The 25333-nt window shown below is 41.8% G+C and overlaps 1 protein-coding gene across 2 annotated transcripts in view; it reads left to right on the top strand.

Annotated features, from left to right (window-relative positions):
• Positions 1-25333, top strand: part of axl (AXL receptor tyrosine kinase) — a 219242-nt gene that overhangs the window by 153477 nt on the left and 40432 nt on the right. For both annotated transcript variants that reach the window (XM_072549154.1, XM_072549155.1), the window contains exons 13-14: positions 7045-7140; positions 10290-10367. In XM_072549154.1, coding sequence (XP_072405255.1) covers positions 7045-7140; positions 10290-10367 — 174 coding nt within the window. The remainder of the gene's footprint in view (positions 1-7044; positions 7141-10289; positions 10368-25333) is intronic.

Below are 25333 nucleotides of genomic sequence, written 5' to 3'. Positions count from 1 at the left end.
ACACGACCAATACGCTGTTGAGTTACATTTCCAGCACAGGGACAAGCTATATGGCCCAACTGCAGATTTATATCCTCTACATTGACCTCTATGCTATTTACTTTAGCTTGCACCACCTGCACATAATTCTAGTTCTTCCTTCTTATCAATATTTCTTGTAAAATCAGAATGCTAGTCAAACATATTTCTTAAGATTGCATCATAAGATCTTCTGCCTCCAACTGCTAGCAAACATCATTTTTCTTCCCACCTCCACAATGTCCATAACAAATACAACAGGAACAATTAATATAGAAATTCCTATATGCTTGATTTTTCTGTTGGGTTTCTTCCAGCATTGTCCAGGAGATTTGGTTTTAAATCCAGGAGGTTGCTGGGCAATCCTAAATTGTTAGCAACCTTAGCTGAGATACATCTGTTATTCGACTCAAATTGCATGTACTCCATCAATAGTCACTTTCTGGTTAAAGAAGTTTCTCCTGAATTCCTTACTGGATTTATTCATGACAAATAAGGTTTGGCCTCCAACTTTTGCACCTCATCTACCTTTATCAAACAGTTTCATAATCCTTAAGGGTTCTGTCAAAGAACAGTACAGCATTGGAAAAAGCCCTTCAATCTACCAAGTCTGCACTGAAAAATGATGTCTTTCTAAACTAAAAACGGTTTGCCTCTACACAGACGATATGTCTCTATTCCCTGCCTTTTCAGATATCTTTTGAGATGCCTCTTAAATGTTGCTATTGCATTTAGCTTCATCACCTCCTTTCTGGGCACTTTCCACCCTGCATGTAAAAAGAAAACTTGCATCTTACATCTCCTTTAAAATTTCCACCTTTTCCCTGAAACCCATGTTCCACTAATTGACATTTCTACTCTGGGAAAAAGATTCTGACAATCCATGTCTCACATGATTTTGTAACCGTCTCTCAGGTTGCCCCTCATCCTTTGATGTTCAAATGAGAACAAACCAAGTTTGTCCAATGTCGCCTCATAGCTAATTCTCTTCAAACTAGGCAACATCCTGGTAAGCTGTTTCTATCCCCTCTCTGAAATAACTCCAGAAGAAGTCAGTATCCCGTCCCTAAATCACTGTTTATTTATACTTGGAAAATCCTTGACTCTGGTATAGTCTGTCAGAGTCAACTCTCAGGGCATCAGGATAACTGACATTCCTGTTTTTAATCTATCAGTCAGGGCTCCTGATTGGACTAGATTGGTTGACTTGACTGACCTTGTTACAATCATTACATCCCTTACCCTCGGAGTCCAAGGATATCAGTTGGTTCTATTCCCTATGGCTCCTCAGGAGGTGCTTTAGCACCTGGTCAGGTTCTTCCAGTTCTGCTGTGACTGAAAGTGTGTCCAGAATATTTAAAACCATTACGGACTCTTCCCACTGGTGGTACACCGTGGTGTCTCTGCCAGCAAGAGACAGCCCAATGCACCCACATTCACTACTTGGCCTCCTGGACGGTTTTCCAACTTGTAACTATGTGCATTTAGTAATAGAGTCCATTGCTGAATTTGGCCTGATGCTGTGGGCAGCATTGCCTTGTCCACTAAACAGACTTAACAGGGGTTTGTCGGGTATTTTTATTACAAATTTACATCCACAAAAGGTACTGGTGGAACTTCCTGATATCAAGTATGTTTACCAAACCTTCCTTCTTTCTCTGAATGTATTTACAGTCTGCATTAGCCAAAGTCCTGCATGTATATGCTATTGAGGGTTCCTCTCGATTGAGCTAATATTACTCCGATCCCGTACGGGGAGGCATTGCAATGTCAACACCAGATCTTGCTTGGGATCAGAGTGTGCCGACACCTAAGGGGATGATAGTTTCTTCACTTACCTGAAAGCTATGGCTTGACTATGCAGCCATTTCCAAAGCTGACCCTTTCTTTTTAGGAATTGATGCAAAGTTGCCAGGATGGAAGCTGGATTATATATGAACTTTCAATAATAATTCACCAGCCCAAGGAATGACTCAAGCTCTGATACAGTATGGGAGTTGGGACACATTTGATCACCCTCACTTTATCTTCTAACGGGTGTAACCCAGTCTTACCAATGCCGTAACTCAAGTAGGTCACTTGGGGTGACAGGAACACATTTTTCCCTTCTAAGGCATATGCCCACCTGGGAAAAATAACAAAGCACTTTATCGAAGTTCTCCAAGTGCTCCTTATTGGTCCACCCTGTTATTAGCACATCATCCAGATAAATGCCAAACTCGGGTAGGCCTTGTAAAATTTTCTCCATCATCCGCTGAAATATTGCACAGGCTAACAATATCCCAAATGGCAACCTTGTACATTGGTTATAAATCCTTATGGGTATTAAATGTAGCATAATTCTGGGAATCCTCATTAGGGCGACATGGTGGCTCAGTGGTTAGCACTGCTGCCCCACAGCACCACATACCCGAGTTCGATTCCAGCTTCAGGCAACTATGTGGAGTTTGCACATTCTCCCTGTGTCTGCGTGGGTTTCCTCCAGGTGCTCAGGTTTCCTCCCACAATCCAAATGTTAGGTGAATTGGCCATGCTAAATTGCCCATCGTATTCAGGGATATGTAGGTTAGGGGAAATGTAAAGTAATAAGGTAATGTGTCTGTGTGGGATACTCTTCGGATGGTGGGTGTGGACTTGTTGGGCCTAATGGCCTGTTTCCACACTATAAGGATTCTATGATACTATAAGACCAATGGCTCATATCCAGCTTAGTGAAGGACAATCCCCCCACTAGCTTTGTGTATAAATCCTCTTTGAGAGGGATTAGGTATTTATCCAGCTGTGAAAAGCATTTTACTATTTGTTTAAAACCATCACAAAGGTGAATCAACATGTCAGGCCTCACAATCAGTATGACCATTGCTACCCTTTCCGCAAATTGGATTTTGCTTTCCAGCATTTTGATTTTTGCCTCTACTTTTACCAGTAAGGCAAATAGCACTGCACAGGCCTTGTAGAATCATGTAAGTCCTACCTGGTCAACATGCAATGTGGCCTTGGCTCCTTTACTAGTCCCTAGGCCTAGACCTTACTAAGAAATGCTTGAGTATTTAATGATCAAGCGGCCATTTTCTAATTAAAACATATTTTGCTGTGGGCTGACCTAGACTCCCTCTGTTTAGGATATGCCCTGAGTGAGACCATTCCAATGCCTTCTTTCAAGTGGTGCTCCCCAAGCTCAGTCGGACTGGCAAGGGTGTCCACTTCCATCAGAATTCCCTGTAACCCATATGCTCCACTTGCTGCATTTTCTAATGATAAAGCCAGTTGTCGTGCCGGCTTGATGTCCAGTTTGACTTCAGCTAGTGGGCACTTTCGCATGGTTAACTCATTAATCCCATATACCAACTGGTGTCTCAGCATCTTATTAAGGATTAACCCAAAGTTACATGTCTCTAACCTAGTCAAATGTCATCCTAACCTAGTCAAAAGTCCTGACTCGAATTCACTGGTTTTTGAATTGCCAAGACAGAACAAAAGCTGCTCAGAGTTACAGGAGGCTTGCAGTCACAATATTCCTTAACTAAAATCCATCAACATTTGACAGCTGCCTCAAGGAAAAGCAGGCTCTGAAAAACTGAAAAAGCTGCAGGTCCACAGGCTGTCAGGCAAATTACTCATTGCTTTTCATCTTCCCACTGTAATTCTCCTGGAAAAAAAAATGTTATGAAGCGGACGTTGACCCCCCCCGCTAAGAACTATAACAGGAACACCCAAAGAGGAGCACGTGAAAAATGGTGTAACCTGCCTTTCAGCAACTTCCAGTGGTTAAATAAAATAATACCCTGACACTCACTTTAAAGTCAACAAGTAGCAATTTATTTCTCTAACTCTTATTTATCTAACAAATTAACTAAACTAATAATAACAAACAGAATAAATCCTCGCCACTAACTATTATCAACTGCAGCAAGATTCTAAATGCATGCTGTTCCAGTAAAAATAAGTTTCACTTCTATAACAATAGAATTCAGTCTCCTGAAATTTCAGCCAGATTACATCTTCTGGAACGTTCTGTGTCTTCTTTATCAGATCCTTCTGTCAGGAATGCCTTCTTCATAACTTGTTCTGTCTTTTCTTCTTCCCATCATTGGTAACACTGTAAATAGATGGTGCTTTCTCTAGGAGCTGAGAGGTGTTATCTCTAGCTGATAGCAGTTAGCTCTGCAAAATTTTCCAATTGCGCCCTTCTTTTATACCCTTGACGATATTTCTTTATTTTTACGATCAGATTGGCCCTAGGTTGTCAAAAACATCAGGTTTAAATTTGATAGGTTCTTTGGTATCTAAGGGCCTGGTTCAAATTGTTTGGCTAAATCCAAAAGCTTGTCTTCGTCTGCTAATTGTATAGCTTTGCGATACAAATGTTTCAATTCGGGTGCCCTTTGTACACCTGCAAACCTTCAAGGTGCTTTTCACATACATCCATTTTAAACCTCTAAGCATAAAAAAGCACAATCTTTTAAAGGGACCACACAATGCTTTCTCCCCTAGCATTTTACAAACATTAAATTCTAATGTCCTGCCTTCCAATCCACAATTACTTTACCCAACATCACAACAATATCACAATCTTTCCACACACTGGATCCAGTCTTTAACAGCAGGGTTGAACAGGTCAAGCTTACCAAATAACAGCATGATGTAAGCAAAGCCTACCCAAGCTCAAACACACCTGTTGTGAATGCATTTGTTCAGGACGTGCTGTTCTTTCATAGCCACTCAAGTAACCTCACAGAGGCCGGTATCCTGCAACAAAGTCACCCTTTATTGACAAGTGAAAAGTCCTTGAATCTGGTTCAGACTCATCAGAGTCAACTTCCAGAGTGTCAAGATGTCTGACAAACCGGTTTATATCTGTCAGTCAGGGCTCCCTGATTGGATCAGATTAAAAGCCTCAATCAGAGAACTCATATTCTATGAGGTCTACCTGACTCACCTCGTTACAAACACTGCACTCTCCAAAACCTGCACATCCTTCTGGTAGTATGGTAACAAGAAACATAGGCAATATTTCAAATGTGGCCGAACAAAAACTCTACACAGCTGCAACATGACTTGCCAATTTTTCTACTCTATGCCCCATTCAAAGAAGGTTAGCATGCCACACACCACCTTGACTACCTTAACAACTTACATTGCCACTTTCAGGGTGTTGTAGACCTGTATGTCTTCAGTGTGTTGATGCTACTGAGGGTTCTGCCACATACTGTGCATTTCCCTTCTGTATTTGATCCATGCATCACCTCGCATTTGTCTGGACTAAACTCCATTTGCTATTTCTCTACCCAAGTTTCCTGCCAATTACTATCCTGCTGTATTCTGCATCAATTCTCCCCACTCTCCGCAGCTCCCCCAATTTTTGTATCATCTGCAAACCTATTAATCAGGCCAGCTACGTTATTTTCCAAATCATTTATATATTACAAATAACACTGAATCTTGCTGAACACCACTGGTCACAGATCTCCAGTCAGGCAAACACCCTTCCACATCTACTCTCTGTCTTTTATGACTAAATTAGTTCTCAATCCGTCTTGCCAATTCACTGCAGATCCCATGTGACTTCACCTTTTGAATCAGCCTGCCAGAAGGGTCCTTGTCATATGGACAACATTGATTGCCCTGCCCTCATCAAAATGAATTTGTTACATGCTCAAAAAACACAATCAAGGTTGTGATTCATGACCTGCCCCACACTACGCTGTGCTGCCTATCACTAATAAGTCCATACTTTTCCAAATTTGAGCTGATTCCATTCCTAAGAATCTTGTCCAATACGTTCCCTACCACTGACATAAACATCACTGGCCCGCAATTCCTGGATTATCCCTGTTCACCTTCTTAAACAAAAGTCAGCTATAACTAAGGAGACTATAAAGATTTCTTACAAGGCCCCATCAATTTCGTTACCTGCGTTCCTCAGCATTTTGGGAGATATCTCATCAGGCCCTGGGGACTTGTCGACCGTAATGCGTTTTAAAACACCACTATACCTCCTTTTTTTCACATTGCTATGCCTCCAAATATCAATGTTACCCCTCCCAAGACTCCCCACACACCATGTCCTTCTCCTTTCTGAATTACTAATGCAATTTATTCGTTGTGAGTGGACCTAGCCTTTCCCTAGTTACCTTGTTGCTCTTTATATATGCAGAAAACACCTTGGGAATTTCCTTAATCCAGTTTGCCAAAGATATTTTATAGCCCCTTTTAGCTCTCCAACTTCCTTATTTGAGTTTGTTCCTGCTATCTTGTATTCTTCAAAGACTCTGTCTGTCTTCAGTTTCCAAAGCCAAATGCTTGCCTCCTTTTTCTTTTTGACTACCTCTTGATATCCAAGGTTCAATTCTTATCCTTCATTTTTACCGATCATAGAATCAAAGAACCTCTACAATGCATAAAGAGGCACCAACCCTCTGAAGTACATCCCAGCTGGACTCAGCCACACAATCTTTCTCCATAAAGCTGCATTTAGCATCGCTAATTCACCTAGCCTACACATCCCTGGATACTATTGACAATTTAGCATGGCCAGTCCACCTAATCTGCATATGCTCGGACTGTGGAAGAAAAACGGAGAATGCAGCGGACTCCACACATACAGTCACCCAAGGCTGGAATCAAACACAGGTTCCTGTACTGTGAGGTGATAGTGCTAATCACTGAGCCACTATGCCTCCCATCATGCTGGTCCTGAACTCTAATTAACTGGCCTTTAAAAGATTTTCACATGCCAGATATAGATTTACAAACAGCCACCCCCAACCTACATTCCCCAATTCCTGCCTATTATTGTGGTAGTTAATCTTCCCCCAATTTAATACTGTCTTGGACACACAATTCCCATGTCTTTTCATCCTTAACTAAAGTACAGTCTAGGTTGTAACTGTTGGTCAGCTCAATTCTGCTATCATTGAAGCTTTGTTTGACTTTATTACAAGTGGATAAAAGGACCAATTCAGCTTTCTGACTGAACAGCAGGGACTTTACTAATAACTTGTTCCTTTCCTCATTCTGTTGCAGTGAACACTTTGGGAATAAGTGATGACCTCAAAGAGAAACTGCAGGATGTGATGATTGACCGACACAAGTTGACACTGGGCAAGACACTGGGAGAAGGTAAGAAGTGTGGTTATGGGGTGGGGGTGAGGGCGGGTGGGTGCTCGTGAAAGTTGAAAATGGTGCTGGCATATCCCCACGAGAATGAATGCGGTTAAGTGCTCTGATGAGTCGATTCATCTATTGGAACGGTTGTGGAATGGTGACAGCTAAATTTGGGCTGCATTGCAACTGCGTGAAAGTGTAAAAAAGTGAAAAAGTGCAAAAATTTTTAATAGCATATAAGGAGAAGGGCTAGGAGATCCTACATTCCTGCCCTCTGACTGATGCCACTGTTTCAAATTATTTGCCTGTAGTTGAGTTTATTTAAGAACATTAAGGAGGCGAAAATGCCATCAGAAAGGGTCAGGACAATTTGCTATCTTCCTACCTCAGGCTAATAAAAGATTTACTCTGTGCAATCATACTGTGAATTAATAATGCCAAGCATTTTGACAGTGCATTGATTGAGAACAATGGCTGCAGTGCAACAGGTGCTGGGAATGAGACTAAATCTCTTATTAATGCAACCCACTGTTCCTGATGGCAAGGACCTAACCTGATGCCAGATGTCAAATTGGTTGCCAACTCTGGTGGTTTGCCATGTTTCTGGAGGCTTTATTACATTGTCTTCTTGCTCCAACTAGCTGATCCTATCAAATAGCATATTGTTTTACTCCTGAGTTATTTGTAAGCATGTTTAACTTTCCATTGAAAGCTTCTCATAAATACTCCCTAACCTCAAACAAGCTCCAATGAATCCTGATCTAGTGTCCTGCTGACAGAAACATATCCAATAGTTCCAGCATTTCTCCATTTTTGATTCTACCAATTCTGACTTCTTTCAGGAGTTACAGTATATACTTCAACAGTATTTAAGATTATTGTGAATGTCTAGTTGATGGTATAGGGGCTTTAGAATATAGGATGATTGCAATTCAAACTTCTCGATGTCTATGCACTTCATATTGTGTATGTTTTGCTTTAAGAAGTTAATGTTGGAAATGTAAAATAATTAAAATGCTGGATGTAGTGATCATTTAAAACAAATGTCAATTCAAAGGCTCTTTGTCTTTGTTTAATAGATTCAGGATAGAAGAGATGAGGATATAAAAACAACAGCTGGAGACATGGTGTCTGCAAAACTTGCGATCATGACAATCCAAAGAGAGGTAGAGCTAAAGTAGATTAAAAGCAATCAGTAAACCTAAAAATCAGGTTGCATGGGAATATCACTGCTCCCAAATTCCCATCCAAGCCACTCACCACCCAGACCTGGAAAGATATTGTCATCCCTTTACTGTTGCTGGGTCAAAATTCTGGAATTCTCTCCCTAATGGCCTCATGTGATTACCAAAGCACATGGACTACAGCAGTTCAATAACATAGCTCCCCACCACCTTGTCAAGGGTACTTAGGGACTGGCCCAGCTAGTGGTGCTTATATCTCATGAGTGAGTAAAAAAATGCTTAAAGGTACCTCAGAGTAGACTATGTCATCATGAAGATGTGCGGAGTGTAGGAAAACTCTGGATTCAATTCATCTGCGTATTAGTTGAGAGAACATTTAGATACAGTTTTGAAGTGAGAGACTTTGGAAACAAAGAAATGACATCAGCAAGCACTTGTGTTTCTGTTGGTATTCATCAGACAGTTAGGATTCGTGGGTAATCCCAGAGAATTCAACAACTGAGATCGGTCTCAAGAGAACTGGAAAATTTGACATCAGGAGCAGAGATTAGACAGCCAATATATGAGCAGGCATTGAGGAAGTCCAAATCAGAGATGTCTTGAGTCCTTTCCAAGGCTAAATCTATGAAGACATGGAATTGGAGTCCCTTGTGAAAGAGACAGAGACTTAATGACATGTGGAGACTCACTGTTACTAAGATCTGGATGGGATCTGTCTTGCTTATATCAATTAAAATGCAAACTTTAGTGTTTGCTCACAGTTTGCCTGTTAACTCAAATTTACCTCACATTAATCATGAATGTTAGAGTATATGGTCCAGTACAATTATCTTAACCTATTCAGTCTAATCATTATTGCATACGTTTATTTTGTTCTAATTCTGTCATAAAGATTTTTCTGACTCTTCAATGCAAATCTGGAACCCTGGCACTTATTTACTTACCATTGTTTCTTCCACTCATTTAGTCTTTAAAAGATTATATTTTACATTACAGTGCAGAAACAGGCCCTTCGACCCAACAAGTCCACACTGACCCGCCGAAGCGCAACCCACCCATACCCCTACATTTACCCATTACCTAACACTACGGGCAATTTAGCATGGACAATTCACCTGATCAGCACATCTTTAGATTGTGGGAGGAACCCAGAGCACCTGAAGGAACCCCACGCAGACACGGGGAATGTGCAAACTCCACACAGTCAGTCGCCTGAGGCGGGAATTGAACCCAGGTCTTCAGGCGCTGTGAGGCAGTACTGCTAACACTGTGCCATTGTGCCGCCCACTAATTTTATCAAACCAGATCTCAACAAAGAGCTATCTTATCCAGTATTTACACACCAGGCATCATAGTAGGATTGGGTTTGAAATTTAGAATTGCTTTACTATTGGGATTGGGATTACATTTTGACTTGTATATTGTGATTAACTGTTTTTGAGTTTGGCATTGAAAATATATTAAGGAATGTGATTGAGATCGGAGTTATGACTGGGATTGACAGAGTAATTGACAATGGGATTAAAATTGAGATTAAGATTTCAGTTGGAGTTTGAGATTGAAATTAACATTGATCTTGGCATTGGAATTTAGGTTACTACTAGGATTGGATGGAGTTTGACATTTGATTAGGATTGGGACTGAAATAGGATCTTTTTGGGATTGAGATTAGAATTAGAATTACCACATGGAAGTCATGTCCAAATTTGGAAGATGGCGTACATCAGGCAGCATTTGGGAGAATCTATGGCCTCAGCATCTCTGAAAGTGCCACATACCATTTGGCGTTCTCAGTAGCTGTACTTCAGAGTGTAAGAGAGGTGGAGGGCATCCCGTCTATTGATTCCAGTCACCATTCAATAGAATCATTCATGCCTGATCCATCTCGTCAGTTTGATTATGACCATGCTGATTTAGAGAGCTCTGATTAAGTTATTCATGGAAATTTCATGTAATGTACAGATTTATTTATTCTTTCAGGGGAGTTTGGCTCTGTGATGGAAGGACAATTGAACCAGGATGATTATATTCTCAAAGTGGCTGTCAAGACAATGAAAAGTAAGTAGACTATAAAAACATTTTCAATGAAGGACTTTCTGAATGGGATATTGCTAGAGCTCTTAGGAGAATTTGTGAATAATCGCTATGACTTGCTGCTCACTGTACAGGAGTACAGCTCAAAGGAAGAATTAGAACCAGTCCCTTCAGTATTCTATGTCTTGTGTTTCTATAATAGTCAGAAGGAAATTGAGAAACAAATTTTTAAGGAGATCTTAGCAATCTGTAAGAATAATAGGGTGGTTATGGTGGGGATTTTAACTTTCCAAACATAGACTGAGACTGCCATAGTGTTAAGGATTTAGATGGAGAGGAATTTGTTAAGTGTAAACAAGAAAATTTTCGAATTCAGTATGTGGATGTACCTACAAGAGAAGGTGCAAGACTTGACCTACTCTTGGGAAATAAGGTGACTGAGGTGTCAGCGGGAGCACTTTGGAACCAGCGACCATAATTCTATTAGTTTTAATATAGTGATGTAAATAGATAGACAAGATCTAAAAGTTGAAGTTTGAAATTGGAGAAAGGCCAATTTTGACAGTATGAGGTAAGAACTTTCAAAAGCTGATTGGGGGCAGATGTTCGCAGGTAAAGGGACAGCTGGAAAATGGGAAGCCTTCAGAAATGAGATAACGAGAATCCAGAAAAAGTACATTCCATTAGGGTGAAAGAAAAGGCTGGTAGGTATAGGGAATGCTGGATGACTAAAGAAATTGAGGGTTTGGTTAAGAAAAAGAAAGAAACAAGTGTCAGGATAGATCAAGCAAATTCTTAGAAGAGTATAAAGGCAGTAGGAGTAAACTTAAGAGGGAAATCAGGAGGGCAAAAAGGGACATGAGATAGCTTTGGCAAATAGAGTTAAGGAGAATCCAAAGGGTTTTTACAAATGCCTTAAGGACAAAAGAGTAACGAGGGATAGAATAGGACCCCTCAAAGATCAGCAAGCCGGCTTTTGTGTGGAGCCACAGGAAATGGGGGAGATACTAAATGAGTATTTTGCATCAGTGTTTACTGTGGAAAGGACATGGAAGATATATAATGTAGGGAAATAGATGGTGACATCTTGCAAAATGTCCATATTACAGAGGAAGATGTGCTGGATGTATTGAAATGCATAAAATTGGATAAATCCCCAGGACCTGATCAGGTGTACCCGAGAATTCTGTGGGATGCTAGAGAAGTGATTGCTGGGCCTCTTGCTGAGATATCTGTATCATTGATAGTCACAGGTGAGGTGCTGGAAGACTGGAGGTGGGCTAATGTGGTGCCACTATTTACGAAAGGTGGTAAGGACAAGCCAGAGAACTCTAGACCAGTCAGCCTGACGTCGGTGGTGGACAAGTTGTTGGATGGAATCCTGAGGGAGAGGATGTACATGTATTTGGAATGGCAAGGACTGATTAGGGATAGTTAACATGGCTTTGTGCGTGGAAAATCATGTCTCACAAACTTCATTGAGTTTTTTGAAGAAGTAACAAAGAGGATTGATGAGGGCAGAGAGGTAGATGTGATCTATATGGACTTCAGTAAGGCATTCGACAAGGTTCCCCAAGGTTAAATGTCATGGAATACAGGTAGCACTAGCCATTTGGATACAGAACTGGCTTAAAGGTAGAAGACAGAGGGTGGTGATGGAGGTTTGTTTTTCAGATTGGAGGCCTGTGACCAGTGGAGTGTTACAAGGATCGGTTCTGGGTCCTCTATTTTTCATCATTTATATAAATTATTTGGATGTGAGCATGAGAGGTATATTTAGTAAGATTGCAGATGACACCAAAATTGGAGGTGTAGTGGACAGCAAATAAGGTTACCTCAGATTACAACAAGATCTGATCAGATAAACCAATGGGCTGAGCAATGGCAGATGGAGTTTTATTTAGATCAATGTGAGGCGCTGCATTTTGGGAAAGCAAATCTTATCTGGACTTATATACTTAATGGTAAGGTCTTAGAGAGTGTTGCTAAACAAAGACCTTGCAGTGTAGGTTCATAGTTCCTTGAAAGTAGAGTCACAGGTTGATAAGATAGCGATGAAGGCATTTGATATGCTTTCCTTTATTAGTCAGAGTATTGAGTACAGGAGTTGGGAGGTCATATTGCAGCTGTACAGGACATTGATTCGGCCACTTTTAGAATATTGCATTCAATTCTGGTCTCCTTCCTATCGGAAGGATGTTGTGAAACTAGAATAGATTTATAAGGATGTTGCCAGGGTTGGAGGATTTGAGCTGTAGGGAAAGGTTGAATAAGCTACGGCTGTTTTCCCTGCAGTGTCAGAGGCTGAGGAATCTTATAGAGAACCTCATAGAGGTTTATAAAATCATGAGGGGCATGGATAGGATAAATGGACAAGGTCTCTTTCCCGGGGTGGGGGAGTCCGAAACAAGAGGGCATAGGTTTCGGGTGAGAGGGGAAAGAGACCCACGGGGCAACTTTTTAATGCAGGACGTGATGCATGTGTGGAATGAGCTGCCAGAGGAAGTGGTGGAGGCTAGTACAATTGCAACATTTAAAAGGCATCTGGATGGGTATATGAACAGGAAGGATTTGGAGGGATATGGGCTGAGTGCTGGCAGGTGGGACTAGATTGGGATGGGATGTCTGGTTGGCATGAACGAATTGGACCAAAGGGTCTGTTTCCGTGCTGTACATCTCTATGCCTCTATGACTCTGAGTGATATTCCTATACAAGTGTGCAGAATGGCTAGTTGTGAGTTAATCAAAGCTAAACGAAACTTCTAAGGACCAATTACCCTAATAAGGCACTTTGGAGAAGAGTGACGCTTGCTGCTCATCATTCATGTTTTCTCTTTGGAACCATCTCCACTAGATACACTTGCCAGGAATGCATAATAACCAGACCTCTCCTCAAAAGTTACAAGAATTTGATAGAATGCACCATGCAGAAACTTGGTTATTCATCCAACTGATTTATATCTGTGTTTATGCTCCTCATTAGCCTCCTCCTAGTGATTTCGTCTCACTTTATCAGCATGTCCTTCTCGTTCTTTATTTCTTTTTTAACAAAAGAAAATGCTCTACTAAAATTTATAGAAGTGTATTACAAAACATTGAATTGAAAATGGTTTGACTGGAAAGTTCATTTAATGTAATATGTATCACATTCAAGGAGGCACTGAGTTCACTTCTGACTTGGTAATTGTCGGTCATTTCTGAAACCAGTCAGCTTGCTCATTTGCAGTTCAATATCAGCCATTTTAAAATTGTTTTCTTGAAAAAGCATTGAACAAGATAATAAAGGTCTGAATCTTAAATGTTTTGGACTAAATGAGTTGTATCAAGGGATTTTTTACCACGAGACACAGAGACTTGCCTCAGAGACCAAACTCATTTCATCAAAAGAGTTAAGTCTCACAGGGACCTGCCTCTATATGTGTACAGATCATTAAGGTTGGTAAGCCAGATGGAGAGAGCAGTTGGTAAAGTGTTCGGTTTTATTAAACGGGCATACACTGTGAGAGCAAGGAGGTAATGTTGAATTTGTATGAGAGTCTTATTAGACCTCAGGTGAAGTATTGCGCTCAGTTGCAGTTGCCACATTATAGGAGAGATGCAAATGTATAGAAGAGGCAATCTACTGGAATGTTCCAATGAACTTCAGCTGAGGATAAATTGAAGAAGTCAGGGCTGCTCCCTCTGGAGGGAAGAAAGCTGAGAGGAGATCTCATTGAGGTTTTCAAAACCATAATCATGCCAGGCAGAGCAGGTAGGATGAAGTTGTTTCCTTCTGTAAAAGAAACAAATAAAAATCAATTTAAAATGAAGTAAGGGCGAGGTGAGAAAAACTTTTTTCACGCAGTTGGAATGGAATTATGATGCAGGCAGATGCAAATGAGGCATTCAAGAGGGCAATCAATGATTATTTGGATAATAATGGTATGCACATTTGAGGAAGAGGCAGAAAACTGGCAGTTAATAACACAGCAGGTTCAGACATGAAGGGTCAAGTGGTCTCCTACTCCACTGTAATAATTCTGGATTAATCTCTTACTCTGTCTCTTCGGCATTCATCACATCAATTCTAGTCCTGTGTAACCACATGCTTTTCCTGAAATAACTTGGCACACATCTTCTGAAAGACCTATATCCTTTGCACCATTGTAAGCTTTGAAAGACTACTGTGTACGTGGACAATTTGTTGGCAATCAAGCATTGCCCCCTGTGGGCACCGTCATGGCATAGAAGCCATAAGGCTTACATGGCTGACATTCCTTCACACACATGACCCATTGCTCTCTCCTTCGTCAATGTTTAACCATCAGACTACGCAATTATCTGTCCTTAGCTACATCCTGACAGAATATCCTCTCAGTCAGCACTACTTGTGTCAAGTGCCCACTGTGGGCCACAGTACACCCCCACCCCCACAACCTTCTTGATGAAGGGCTTATGCCCAAAACATCACCTCTCCTGCTCCTCGGATGCAGCCTGACCTGCTGTGCTTTTCTAGTGCCACACTTTTTGACACAGCATTACATTGTCGAGGGGAACATCACATTTAGGCAAGTGGTGGGATAAACCTAAATGTGTTTTTATTTACATACAGCAAATGTTAATGCGAACAAAATCAATAAAGTCTAAAATTCACTCTGAAGATGCCATCCAGATTTCAGCAACATGGCCAATGACTATTTTCCAATCCATGATGGTCTGCTGCACCCAGCTCTCATCTAGGTGTCAGTGAGGTCTTGTCTAGCTTGTAGTGCCAGCTCTGCTCTGCCATGGACAACGAGGGCTTCATAATCCCCAGTGTCCTCATCCTTCTGCTTGGAAGACTGCTCCCATTCCTCAGTGCACTCAGCATTACCTTGTTGCCCACTTAAATTATGCAGAACACTGCACACTATGTCCGGAATATATCTGGAGGGCCTCTCAGAGAGACTGAAGCAACAGTAGTCCGATCAGTAGTCTGATCACCTGAGCAGCATTGTATTTATGCTCTGTGCCAGTCAGGGGATAGCAAAATTGTATTCATGATGCAAAATCACCACGGATAACCCTTGTCCCCTAGTAACCAATCTGAATCCTCAGGCTCACCAGGCACATGAGAGTATTCCAGGATGTCTGAGTCATGGCACTCACCAGAGGAGTGGGCACACCGATCAGGTGGACATGAAATGGAATGGAATTCCTTCCTGTTAATGAATTCCATTCTTGTGACACTGCCCTTTCAGTGCCACATGTGTAGAGTTGATGACACCTTGCTCCTAGGGAAGCCAGCTATGTTTCTGAGTCACACTGTAGCACTGACCTCGCCCTCAGGGAACAGTAGGATCTTGCACATCCAGAACAGTCCTAATTTTTAGGTCCACAACTAAGAAATCCCACAAGGACTTTGTATTGGAACACTCCTGTGAACCACCTTGGGCTGTTTCATTCCATTATAGGTAGCTGTTTGGTTGTTGTTTAGCTTAGGCAGCTTCAGAGCTCTCCCTTCTTCATCTGCAAACTTACTAATCATGCCTTGAACATTCTCATCCAAATCATTGATATAGATAACAAACAACAATGGGCCCAGCACCGACCCGTGAGGCACTCCACTTGTCACAGGCCTCCAGTCCGACAAGCATCCTTCCATCATTACCCTCTGCTTCCTACCATCAAGCCAATTGTGTATCTATTTTGCCAGCTACCCCTGGATTCCATGTGATCTAACCTTCCAGAACAGCCTACCACATGGAACTTTATCAACAGCCTTATTAAATCTATATAGACGTCTACTGCCCTGCCCTCGTCAACCTTCCTGGTTAGTTCATCAAAGAATTCTAACAAATGTGTGGGGCATGATCTTCCACACACAAAGCCAAAGTGACCACTCCTAATCGAACTTTCCAAATGCATATATATCTTTACCTCTCAGAATCCTCTCAAGTAATTTATCAATCAGAGATGTTACGCTTACTGGTCTATATTTGCCAGGTTTTCCCAGAATACTGCAAGGAGTAACTCCATTTCTTACTTCCCAAAGACTGCTGTCTTGCTGCTTGTCAAAAGCATCAATATGGAATTAGATGCTCTCAAACCCGAGACAGGTCTCACTGAACTTCTCACTTGAATCTGCCAAAAACCTCACCACAGCCCACGCACTCAAACCTCTATAAGATTCTGCCTGGAATTTTAAAAAAAATGCATGAGGATCTCTCTCTTCCTGGATTAGTGGTGCTGGAAGAGCACAGCAGTTCAGGCAGCATCCAAGGAGCAGTGAAATCGACGTTTCGGGCAAACATTGATTTCGCTGCTCCTTGGATGCTGCCTGAACTGCTGTGGTCTTCCAGCACCACTAATCCAGTATTTGGTTTTCAGCATCTGCAGTTATTGTTTTTATCTCTCTCTTCCTGTCCTGACATCATAACTGTTTCTTTCCCATGTGATTCTATCCGCCACTTGAATGCTGGCCATCTCACCAACTCATAGTGGTAACGAGGTTCTCATTCTAACCACTCTTTAATAAGGAAATTCCTCCCAACCTCACAAATAAAGAATTAAACTCTTTGGATTTATTCATGACAATCTTCTATTCATGACCCTTCCCTTCACCTGGAAATGAAAACATTTGTATCAGATATCTTGACAAGGGGAAGCCAGTTTCAGATAGGTTTGTTAAGTACCATCTCCATGAGCTGACTACCTCGGCTTCAGCAACAGTCTTTCGATGATCAGACCATGTAGTGTGTTGGTTTTTACAATGTTAGTCAGCCTGTATTACCCATATTCTACAATAATGTTTTTGTGTGTGTGGTTTTGTCAAGTGGAGACAGGTTTGGCCCACTTTGGATTTTCCTATGATAGGATAATCATGGGGGTGTGTATTTATGTTTCTCCTAATGTAATGGAGGAGTTACATCTTTGAATTTCTGACAGCTTGCAGCACATTCTTGCTTGCCATGAGTTGCCCTGAATTGGGAGGGAGGAGACAGGTGGAAGAAGGAAGAGCTGCCTAAGCTAAACAACAACCGAACAAAGGCCTATAATGGAAGTAAACAGCCCAATGTGGTTTACAGGAGTGTTCCAATACAAAATATATGATAAACAGCCACAGGAGTTTTTAGATCAGATGACCAAATGCTTGATCACAAACGCAGGCTTTAAGCTGTGTTTTAAAGCATGAAAGAGAAGCAGAGAGTTTTATGAAAAATATTCCAAATCTGAGGGCTGAGGCAATTGAAATCATGGCCACCAAAAGTGATGTTATTAAAATTGTGATTACTCAAGAGGCGCAAATGAGAGGAACTTCAGTAGCCTCATGGACAAAGTCAGGTCAAGGAAGGTGTGAGGGAGACAACAGAAGACAAACTAGAGAAAACTGTGAGTTCAGGCAGAAGACTGCTGGGTGAGTAAAGGAAGTTTGGCCGACAGAGTTACTGGAAATGAGGGATGTGCATAGGCAACTGATCAGGTTGTCTCAATTAACCCCTTGCAGTTATTGCTGGAGGTGAGGGGGAAGAGACAGGGGATAAGATGATAGCCTGCTGTATCGAAAAGAAGCTGAGGGTTTATCATGTGAGTCTAGAATCGTGAGCAGTTTTCAAAGATGAGTAGGATCCATTAGTGTCTTATACAGCCCAGTCAGATGTGGCATTGGGTGGTTAGGTCAGTTATTAATAGGACAGTAGAAGACAATTCAGTCCATCGGTTCCATGGCTGACTGTCTGCAGAGCAATCTCGTGACTGCCATCCCCCAGCTCTGAACTGTTCTTTGAAAATCATTTATACTTCCATAACGTTGTGAGAGCAGTAAATTCGAGGTCATCATATCCCCTCTGCATTCCATGCAATGAACCTTACGTCTGTGTCCCCTAATCCTGTAGTATTAGCTAATGGAAATTGGTTTCTTTGTCCAACTTATCCAAACCTCCATCAAAGCCCCTCTCAAAGTCCTTTGCTTCACCAAAGAAAAACTGTAGCTTCACCAATCAACCTTAGCTTAAGTCCATTGTTCTTCCCCACCTTAGATTACTTACAGTGTGGAAACAGGCCCTTTGGCCCAACAAGTCCACATCGACTCACCAAAGCGCAACCCACCCATACCCTTACATTTACCCCTTACCTAACACTACGGGCAATTTAGCATGGCCAATTCACCTGACCTGCACATCTTTGGACTGTGGGAGGAAACCAGAGCACCCGAAGGAAACCCATGCAGACATGGGGAGAACGTGCAAACTCCACACAGTCAGTCGCCGGAGGTGGGAATTGAACCCAGGTCTCTGGCGCTGTGAGGCAGCAGTGCTAACCACTGTGCCACCCAAAGTTCTGGCAAGAAGTTGAGGGAGCAGAAATGAGGACTACTGCAAGGAAATGTCAATGTGCAAGAGAGGGATTTTATTGAGAATAAGCATTGACAATAGTGGTCAGTTGCTGTTGCATGGCAAGTTTGCAGTGGTTTCAAAAATGTGGTGAACAGAAAGCCATATAGTTAAGAATTTGAATATGATGTTGTAAGTCAATTAAAGGACTTTATTATTTCAGAGACTGATGAAGAAGGAGATAAGAGTTCTATCATGGAAGGGTGATGAGGGTGGAGATAATACAATGATCAGAGGAAGCCTGCAGAGAACTTTCACAAAGCCAACAAGAATGGGAAATGTGGTGTGAAGGGTGATGGAGTTAGGCAGAATGTGAGACTTCAATTTCCTGATGACAGAGATAATAAACGTTTTTTTAGTTGTTCCAACCATGAGCCCATCATTGTATTTCCACTCTGTAACACACAATGTGAGCATGGCAAGCCTCACACTGGCCTATAGTTTGTTTATACGAGTGATACATCAGAGTAAAATCTTTCTTCAAATGAATTCAATGGTGCACAAGAAACTCATTATGTAAACTCCACATTCATTTAAAGTTGAAATGCACCAGTCAATTTTTTGCAGTTGTGTCTGAGGTTTTCCTTCTTGAATCTGAAGTACAAGGGAGGGGAGTAGATGGATGTCTGCTTGCATGGAGCCTCAAGATAAACAACAGTGGGTCAGTGGTGGGGAGGTTCTGTGGATACGGAGTGTTTGGGACATGGAGAACTAGATGAGGGATCCAAGAGAGCACAGAGAGTGAGTCATAAACAGGCAATAGTGGAATGTCTGAGTGTCTTGAATCTGGTGGGGACAATCATAGTAAGAAATATAGGGGCTAAAGACTGCCCATGTGAGAGTTCCTCTCAGATATTAGCTGAAAAAGCTTTATTTATTTATTTATTTGATCATTCGTTCATCCATTTATCCCTTCTGACAGTGATCTTGGATAATGTCCTGTACAACGTGTAGAAAGGATAGACAGTTGAGCCTGTAAATTCAGCTATATCCTGCAGAGTGGCAAGTGCAACATCGGACACTAGCACCAACAAAAAGTGAAAAATAAAATGCAACATTGTTTCTTTCACAATAAAAGCAAAAACTCTGACTGCACTGTGACCCATCAATGTGGACCAACCATGAACTGTGCCTGTACATTGTACCCCTCAAAGTTAGGCTCAGCGAATGGTGATGCACATATGAAGAAGGTGAAATCAATGCAGTGTGAATTATTTATATGTGTAACTTAAATTTGGAAAACCACCCTCAGTAAGGTTATGTTCATGGCAATGAAATTGGGCAGGAAAGTCTCCCTGTTTGACTGAAGGCTCTTTAATAACCAATGGATATCAGCACTGAGAAACATATCCCCTGCCACTTAATCACAGGGTTTCCCATACAAGCTGCTGATATTTTACATTTTTATTGTAATCACATGGGAAAGTGCAAAAAGCCAGAAAAAGATAAGGGGTGCACATTTTCTGAGGAGATATGTTGGTTCGAAAGTTTTGAAAATAGTTGAGAGGGTGGTACTGAACAATTACTTTGAAAAATGTGAAGAGCTGTGAGTGATTCTCAAAGGACTAGAAAGTGCCAGAGGGTCACATCAACGTCTGATTTGGTGAGCGGTGCCACACCACCACCATGAAGGCTTTGTGGGGTGAGTAATAAAGATTTGGTTAGGGGAGACATTCCTTTACCCCTTATCCAAATTTTTGTTAGGGCTGCGATCCACTAAAACTGTGACAAAGACCTAATTTGAAATTGAATGGACAGCGTGGAGGAAGAGATGTTACAGGGAATTGAGGACAAATCTGCTGTTACAGTCCAAAAGGTCAGCAATAGGAGGAGTGAGCTGGACAGCAGAGGACAGCCAGTTCCAAGGCACTCATGAAAGAATACGATGGGACAATTGTGGTTGCTGTTCATAATGAGCCAGCAGTGAGTGCTTAATGAGCTGACTGGAGAATGCAAATCAAGGCACTGAAGGAAGCTGGAGGCTCATCAAACACGAGAAGACAGCAAGGGAGCAGGGAGACTGAAGAGTACTGCAGGCCTGAGGTCTGGAATCGGGAGGGTATAAGACCAAACAATGGAGAAATGGAAAGAAACATACCCAACAAATTCTATGTCGTTTATATGGATTTCAACAAAGCCTTTGATATTATAACTGAAAATGTGTTGCTGGAAAAGCGCAGCAGGTCAGGCAGCATCCAAGGAACAGGTGAATTGACGTTTCGGGCAAGGGCTTATGCCCGAAACGTCGATTCTCCTGTTCTTTGGATGCCGCCTGACCTGTTGCGCTTTTCCAGCAAGACATTTTCAGCTCTGGTCTCCAGCATCTCAGTCCTCACTTTCTCCTTTGATATTAGAGACCAATACAAAAATAAAAATAGAGGAAATAAAAACACATGGGATCTCGGGTAACTTGGCAAGTTGAATCCAAAATTGGCTGAGATGGAGGAGCCGGATGGTTGTAGTATGACTGGAGCCTGGTTTTAGATTAGACTTACAGTGTGGAAACAGGCCCTTCAGCCCAACAAGTCCACACTGACCCGCCGAAGCGCAACCCACCCATTCCCCTACATTTACCCCTTACCTAACACTACGGGCAATTTAGCATGGCCAATTCACCTGACCTGCACATCTTTGGACTGTGGGAGGAAACTGGAGCACCCGGAGGAAACCCACGCAGACACAGGGAGAACGTGCAAACTCCACACAGTCAGTCGCCTGAGGCGGGAATTGAACCCAGGTCTCTGACGCTGTGAGGCAGCAGTGCTAACCACCCACGGTGTGCAGTGATGTACCACAGGAAACAGCACTGGGTCCCTTATTGTTTATGGTATATATAAACAACGAGATTGTGGGAAGTATGATAAGTAAGTTTGTGGATTCACAATGATTGATTAACAGTGACTAAGAAGGTCTTATTTTACAGAAAGATATGAACGGATTAGTCAGATGGACAGATGCGTGACAGATAGAATTTAACCCTGATAGTTGTGAGACATTTTGGAAGAGGACAAAGTCAAGGGAGTACTCAATGAATGGCAAACCACTAGAAAGCTCAGAGGTGTAGAGAGCTTGGAGTGCTTGTGGACAGATTCTTGAAGGTGGCAGGATAGTTTAAAATGGTTAATTAAGAAGGCAAACAGCACTAACTTAATCATTGTGGCATGGATTATAAGAACAGGAAGTTATGCTGGATCTGTACAGAACTTTTGTTCGGCAACAGCTGGAATACAAAGATCAAAGAAAATAACAGCACAGGAACAGGAACTTCGGTCCTCCAAGCCTGCGTCAATCCAGATCCTCTCTCTAAATCTGTTGCCTATTTTCTAAGAATCTGTATCCCTCTGCTCCCTGCCAATTCATGTATCTGTCTAGATACATCTTAAACGGCGCAAATAAGAAGGCAAATGTCAGTGATGGTCCCAAAGAATGGGATTAATTCAGAATCCAGCAAAGGAAGGACTAAAAAGGTAAAAAAAAGTGATAAAATAAATTGCAAGGGCAAACAAGTAATGAATGTAACAAATGACAATAAGAGCTTTTTAAAATATATAGAAAGGAAGAGAGAGGACAAAGTGAACATAAGCCCCTTAGAAAATGAATTGGGGCAATATTTATGGGGAACATGGATATGGTTGAGGATTTAAAACAGATTTTTTGCATCAATCTTGATGATGGAAAATGTTTCAAACATCCCACTAACACTAAAGAATATAGGGGAGGAATTAAATATCTTCACCATCACTACAGAAGTGGCATTACTCAGACAAAATGGAGCTAATTGGCCCTGATATCTTGCAATCTATGATTCTAACAGAAATAATTACAGAGATAGTTGGTAAATTGGTTGTAATTTGGATTCTAGAGAAGTATCAGAGAATTGGAAAACTGCTAATGTGACACCCCTTTTCATAAAGGGAGGGAGGTAAAAAGTGGGTAACTAAGCCTAACACCTATGATTGGAAAAATGTTGAACTCAGTTATTAAAGAAGCAAGAGCCGTATATGTGAAAAATCATAATCTAATTAAGCAGAGGCAGCATGGTTTGATAAAAGGGAAATTGTGTTTGTCTAATTTATTATATTTTTTTGAGAGAGTCTCAAAAAAAGTGGATAGAGGGGGACCGGTAGCTGTGTTGTTTTCAGAATTGCAGAAGAAGTTTGGCAAGGTTCCTCACAAATGGTTAAGTTATAACATAAGAGCCCATGGTATGGGGATAGTGTTTTCACTTGGATAAACAATTAGCTAACGAGCAATGAGGATAGGAAGATTTTTTTTCAGGTTGACAACCTGTTATCAGTGGGATCCCACAGGGATCAGTGCTGGGACCACAACTGTTTACAATATGTATTAATGACTTGGAGGAAGGAAGCGACTGTACTGTAGCCAGATTTGCAGCTGACACAAAAATAGGTGGAAAGGCATTCAGCAATTAACAGAGAACTATTGACAGGTTAAATAAATGGGCAAAAAATGGCAAATGGAGAATAATATGGGAAAAGTTGTTCATTTCAGAATGGAGAACCAAACAGATATTTTGAGTTTAGAAGAATGAGAGGAAATCTCATTGCAATATGTAGGATTCTTAAGAGCCTTAACAGGGTAAATACTGAGTGGATGATTCCCCTTGGGCATAGTCTCAGAATACTGTTGGGATTAAAATGAATACACTTCAGACCGCTAGTCCCACTCTGTTTATTAGCCTGGCTCTGCCTGCTCTTCCTATTAGACTTACTTGACTTAACCTCTGTCCTCTTCTCAATCAATGCACATGCTGACCAACTGTGGTCTGGTTTCCACCCCCTGCCACACGAGCTTAACCTCTCCCAAGTGGCACAAGCAAACCTCTCCGCAAGTATATATTGGTGTCCCTCCAGTTTAGGTGCAACCCATCCTTCTTGTACAAGTCCCTCTTGCCCTGGAAGAGATCCAAATGATCCAGTATCTGAAACCCTCCCTCCAACACCAACTCTTTAGCCGCATATTCAGCTATATTATCTTCCTATTTCTGGTCTCACATGGCGCAGGAGAGTAATCATAAGATTGCAACCCCAGAAGTCCTGCTTTTCAACTTTCTACCTAGCTCCCAAAATTCCCTTTACAGGACCCCATCTCTCTTCCTGCCTGTGTCGCTAGTACCAATCTGGACCATAACCTCTGGCTGCTCATTCTCCCCTTTTAGAATATCCTTGATATCAGAATGCTCCTGATTGTATCAGGTGCTCCTGATGTGATCTTCTCTACATCAGGGAGACAGAATGTAAACTTAGGGTTCAGTTCACCAAGCATCACAGCAGGCCCGCAGAGGCAGACTGGCCCTCCCAGTCACCGCCCATTTCAATTCCCCCAACCACTCCCTTTCCGACATGACCATCCTTGGCCAAAATGAACCACAGCACAAATTGGAGGAACAACACCTCATCTTCCACCTGGGCAACCTACAGCCCGGAGGACTCAACATTGAGTTCTACAATTTCAAATAACCTCCTTCCCCTTCCCAGTCCCTCCCCCTCCCTTCCCACTGCTCCCTGCCACTAATCGGATTCATTCCTCCCATTGCGGGATAGGTACCATCTACCTGTCTTCACCTATCCTCACTCCACCACCCTGTCCCCACACCCACTTCCAGTGGTTGAAGAAGGGTTCCACTCGAAACGTCAACTTCTTCACCAGCTGATGCTGCCTGGTTTGTTGTGTTCTTCCAGCCTGCCACCTGTCTAACCAGGAATGACAGAGCAGGCTTGTGGGCCTGAACAGCTTACTCTTGTTTCTATCTCTTATGGTCTGTGGTGAAATCAGTCTCCCTATCCTTGGATTTGCAACATAATAAAATTAAAAGTTCACCAGATGATAAGTATGACAGATTAGATTAATTACAGTGTGGAAACAGGCCCTTCGGCCCAACAAGTCCACACAGATCCACCGAAGCGCAACCCGCCCAGACCCATTCTCCTACATTTACCCCTTCACCTAACACTACGGGCAATTTAGCTTGGCCAATTCACGTAATCTGCATATTTTTGGACTGTGGGAGGAGACCAGAGCACCCAGAGGAAACCCATACAGACACGGGGAAAATGTGCAAACTCCACACAGTCAGTTACCTGAGGTGGGAATTGAACCTGGGTCTCTGGTGCTGTGAGGCAGCAGTGCTAGCCACTGTGCCACCGTGCCGCCTATAATTGTCTGACACCATCGTTGCAATTTCAAAAGAAATTAGTAGTTTAACTTTAGCAGGACATGGATAAATAACAAGGTAATCTACTTATTATAAGCCCAATCTCCTTTAACCAGAACCCTCACTTACACTCTGACAGACATTTAAGCGACAAAATTAAAGAAAATAAGTCTGATGTGGCAGTGCAATGGTTTTACAATTGGTACCAGAGCTTCAGAAATCCATTGTGAACAACTCCATTAACAGGATTTCTGTAGGTTCTGCTGGAATTCCAAAGTCACTGATTCATGCAAAAGGTCTAGTAACCTATGAGGATTATTCAAACACTTCTTAGAGGAGTATTTGTTTATCATAACAACTAAGAAATTGATAACTACCATGAAAAATGAAGAGAGAACAAAACACAGCAGCACCATCCAGAAGCTTTTTTCAAAAACACATTCATGTCTTCAAAAGCCCAGTCA

The sequence above is a fragment of the Chiloscyllium punctatum genome, chromosome 29 (assembly GCF_047496795.1).
Source record: "Chiloscyllium punctatum isolate Juve2018m chromosome 29, sChiPun1.3, whole genome shotgun sequence".
Taxonomy (NCBI): domain Eukaryota; kingdom Metazoa; phylum Chordata; class Chondrichthyes; order Orectolobiformes; family Hemiscylliidae; genus Chiloscyllium; species Chiloscyllium punctatum.
Note: the sequence above shows the minus strand (reverse complement) of the source record. Positions and strands in the feature narration are given on the sequence as shown.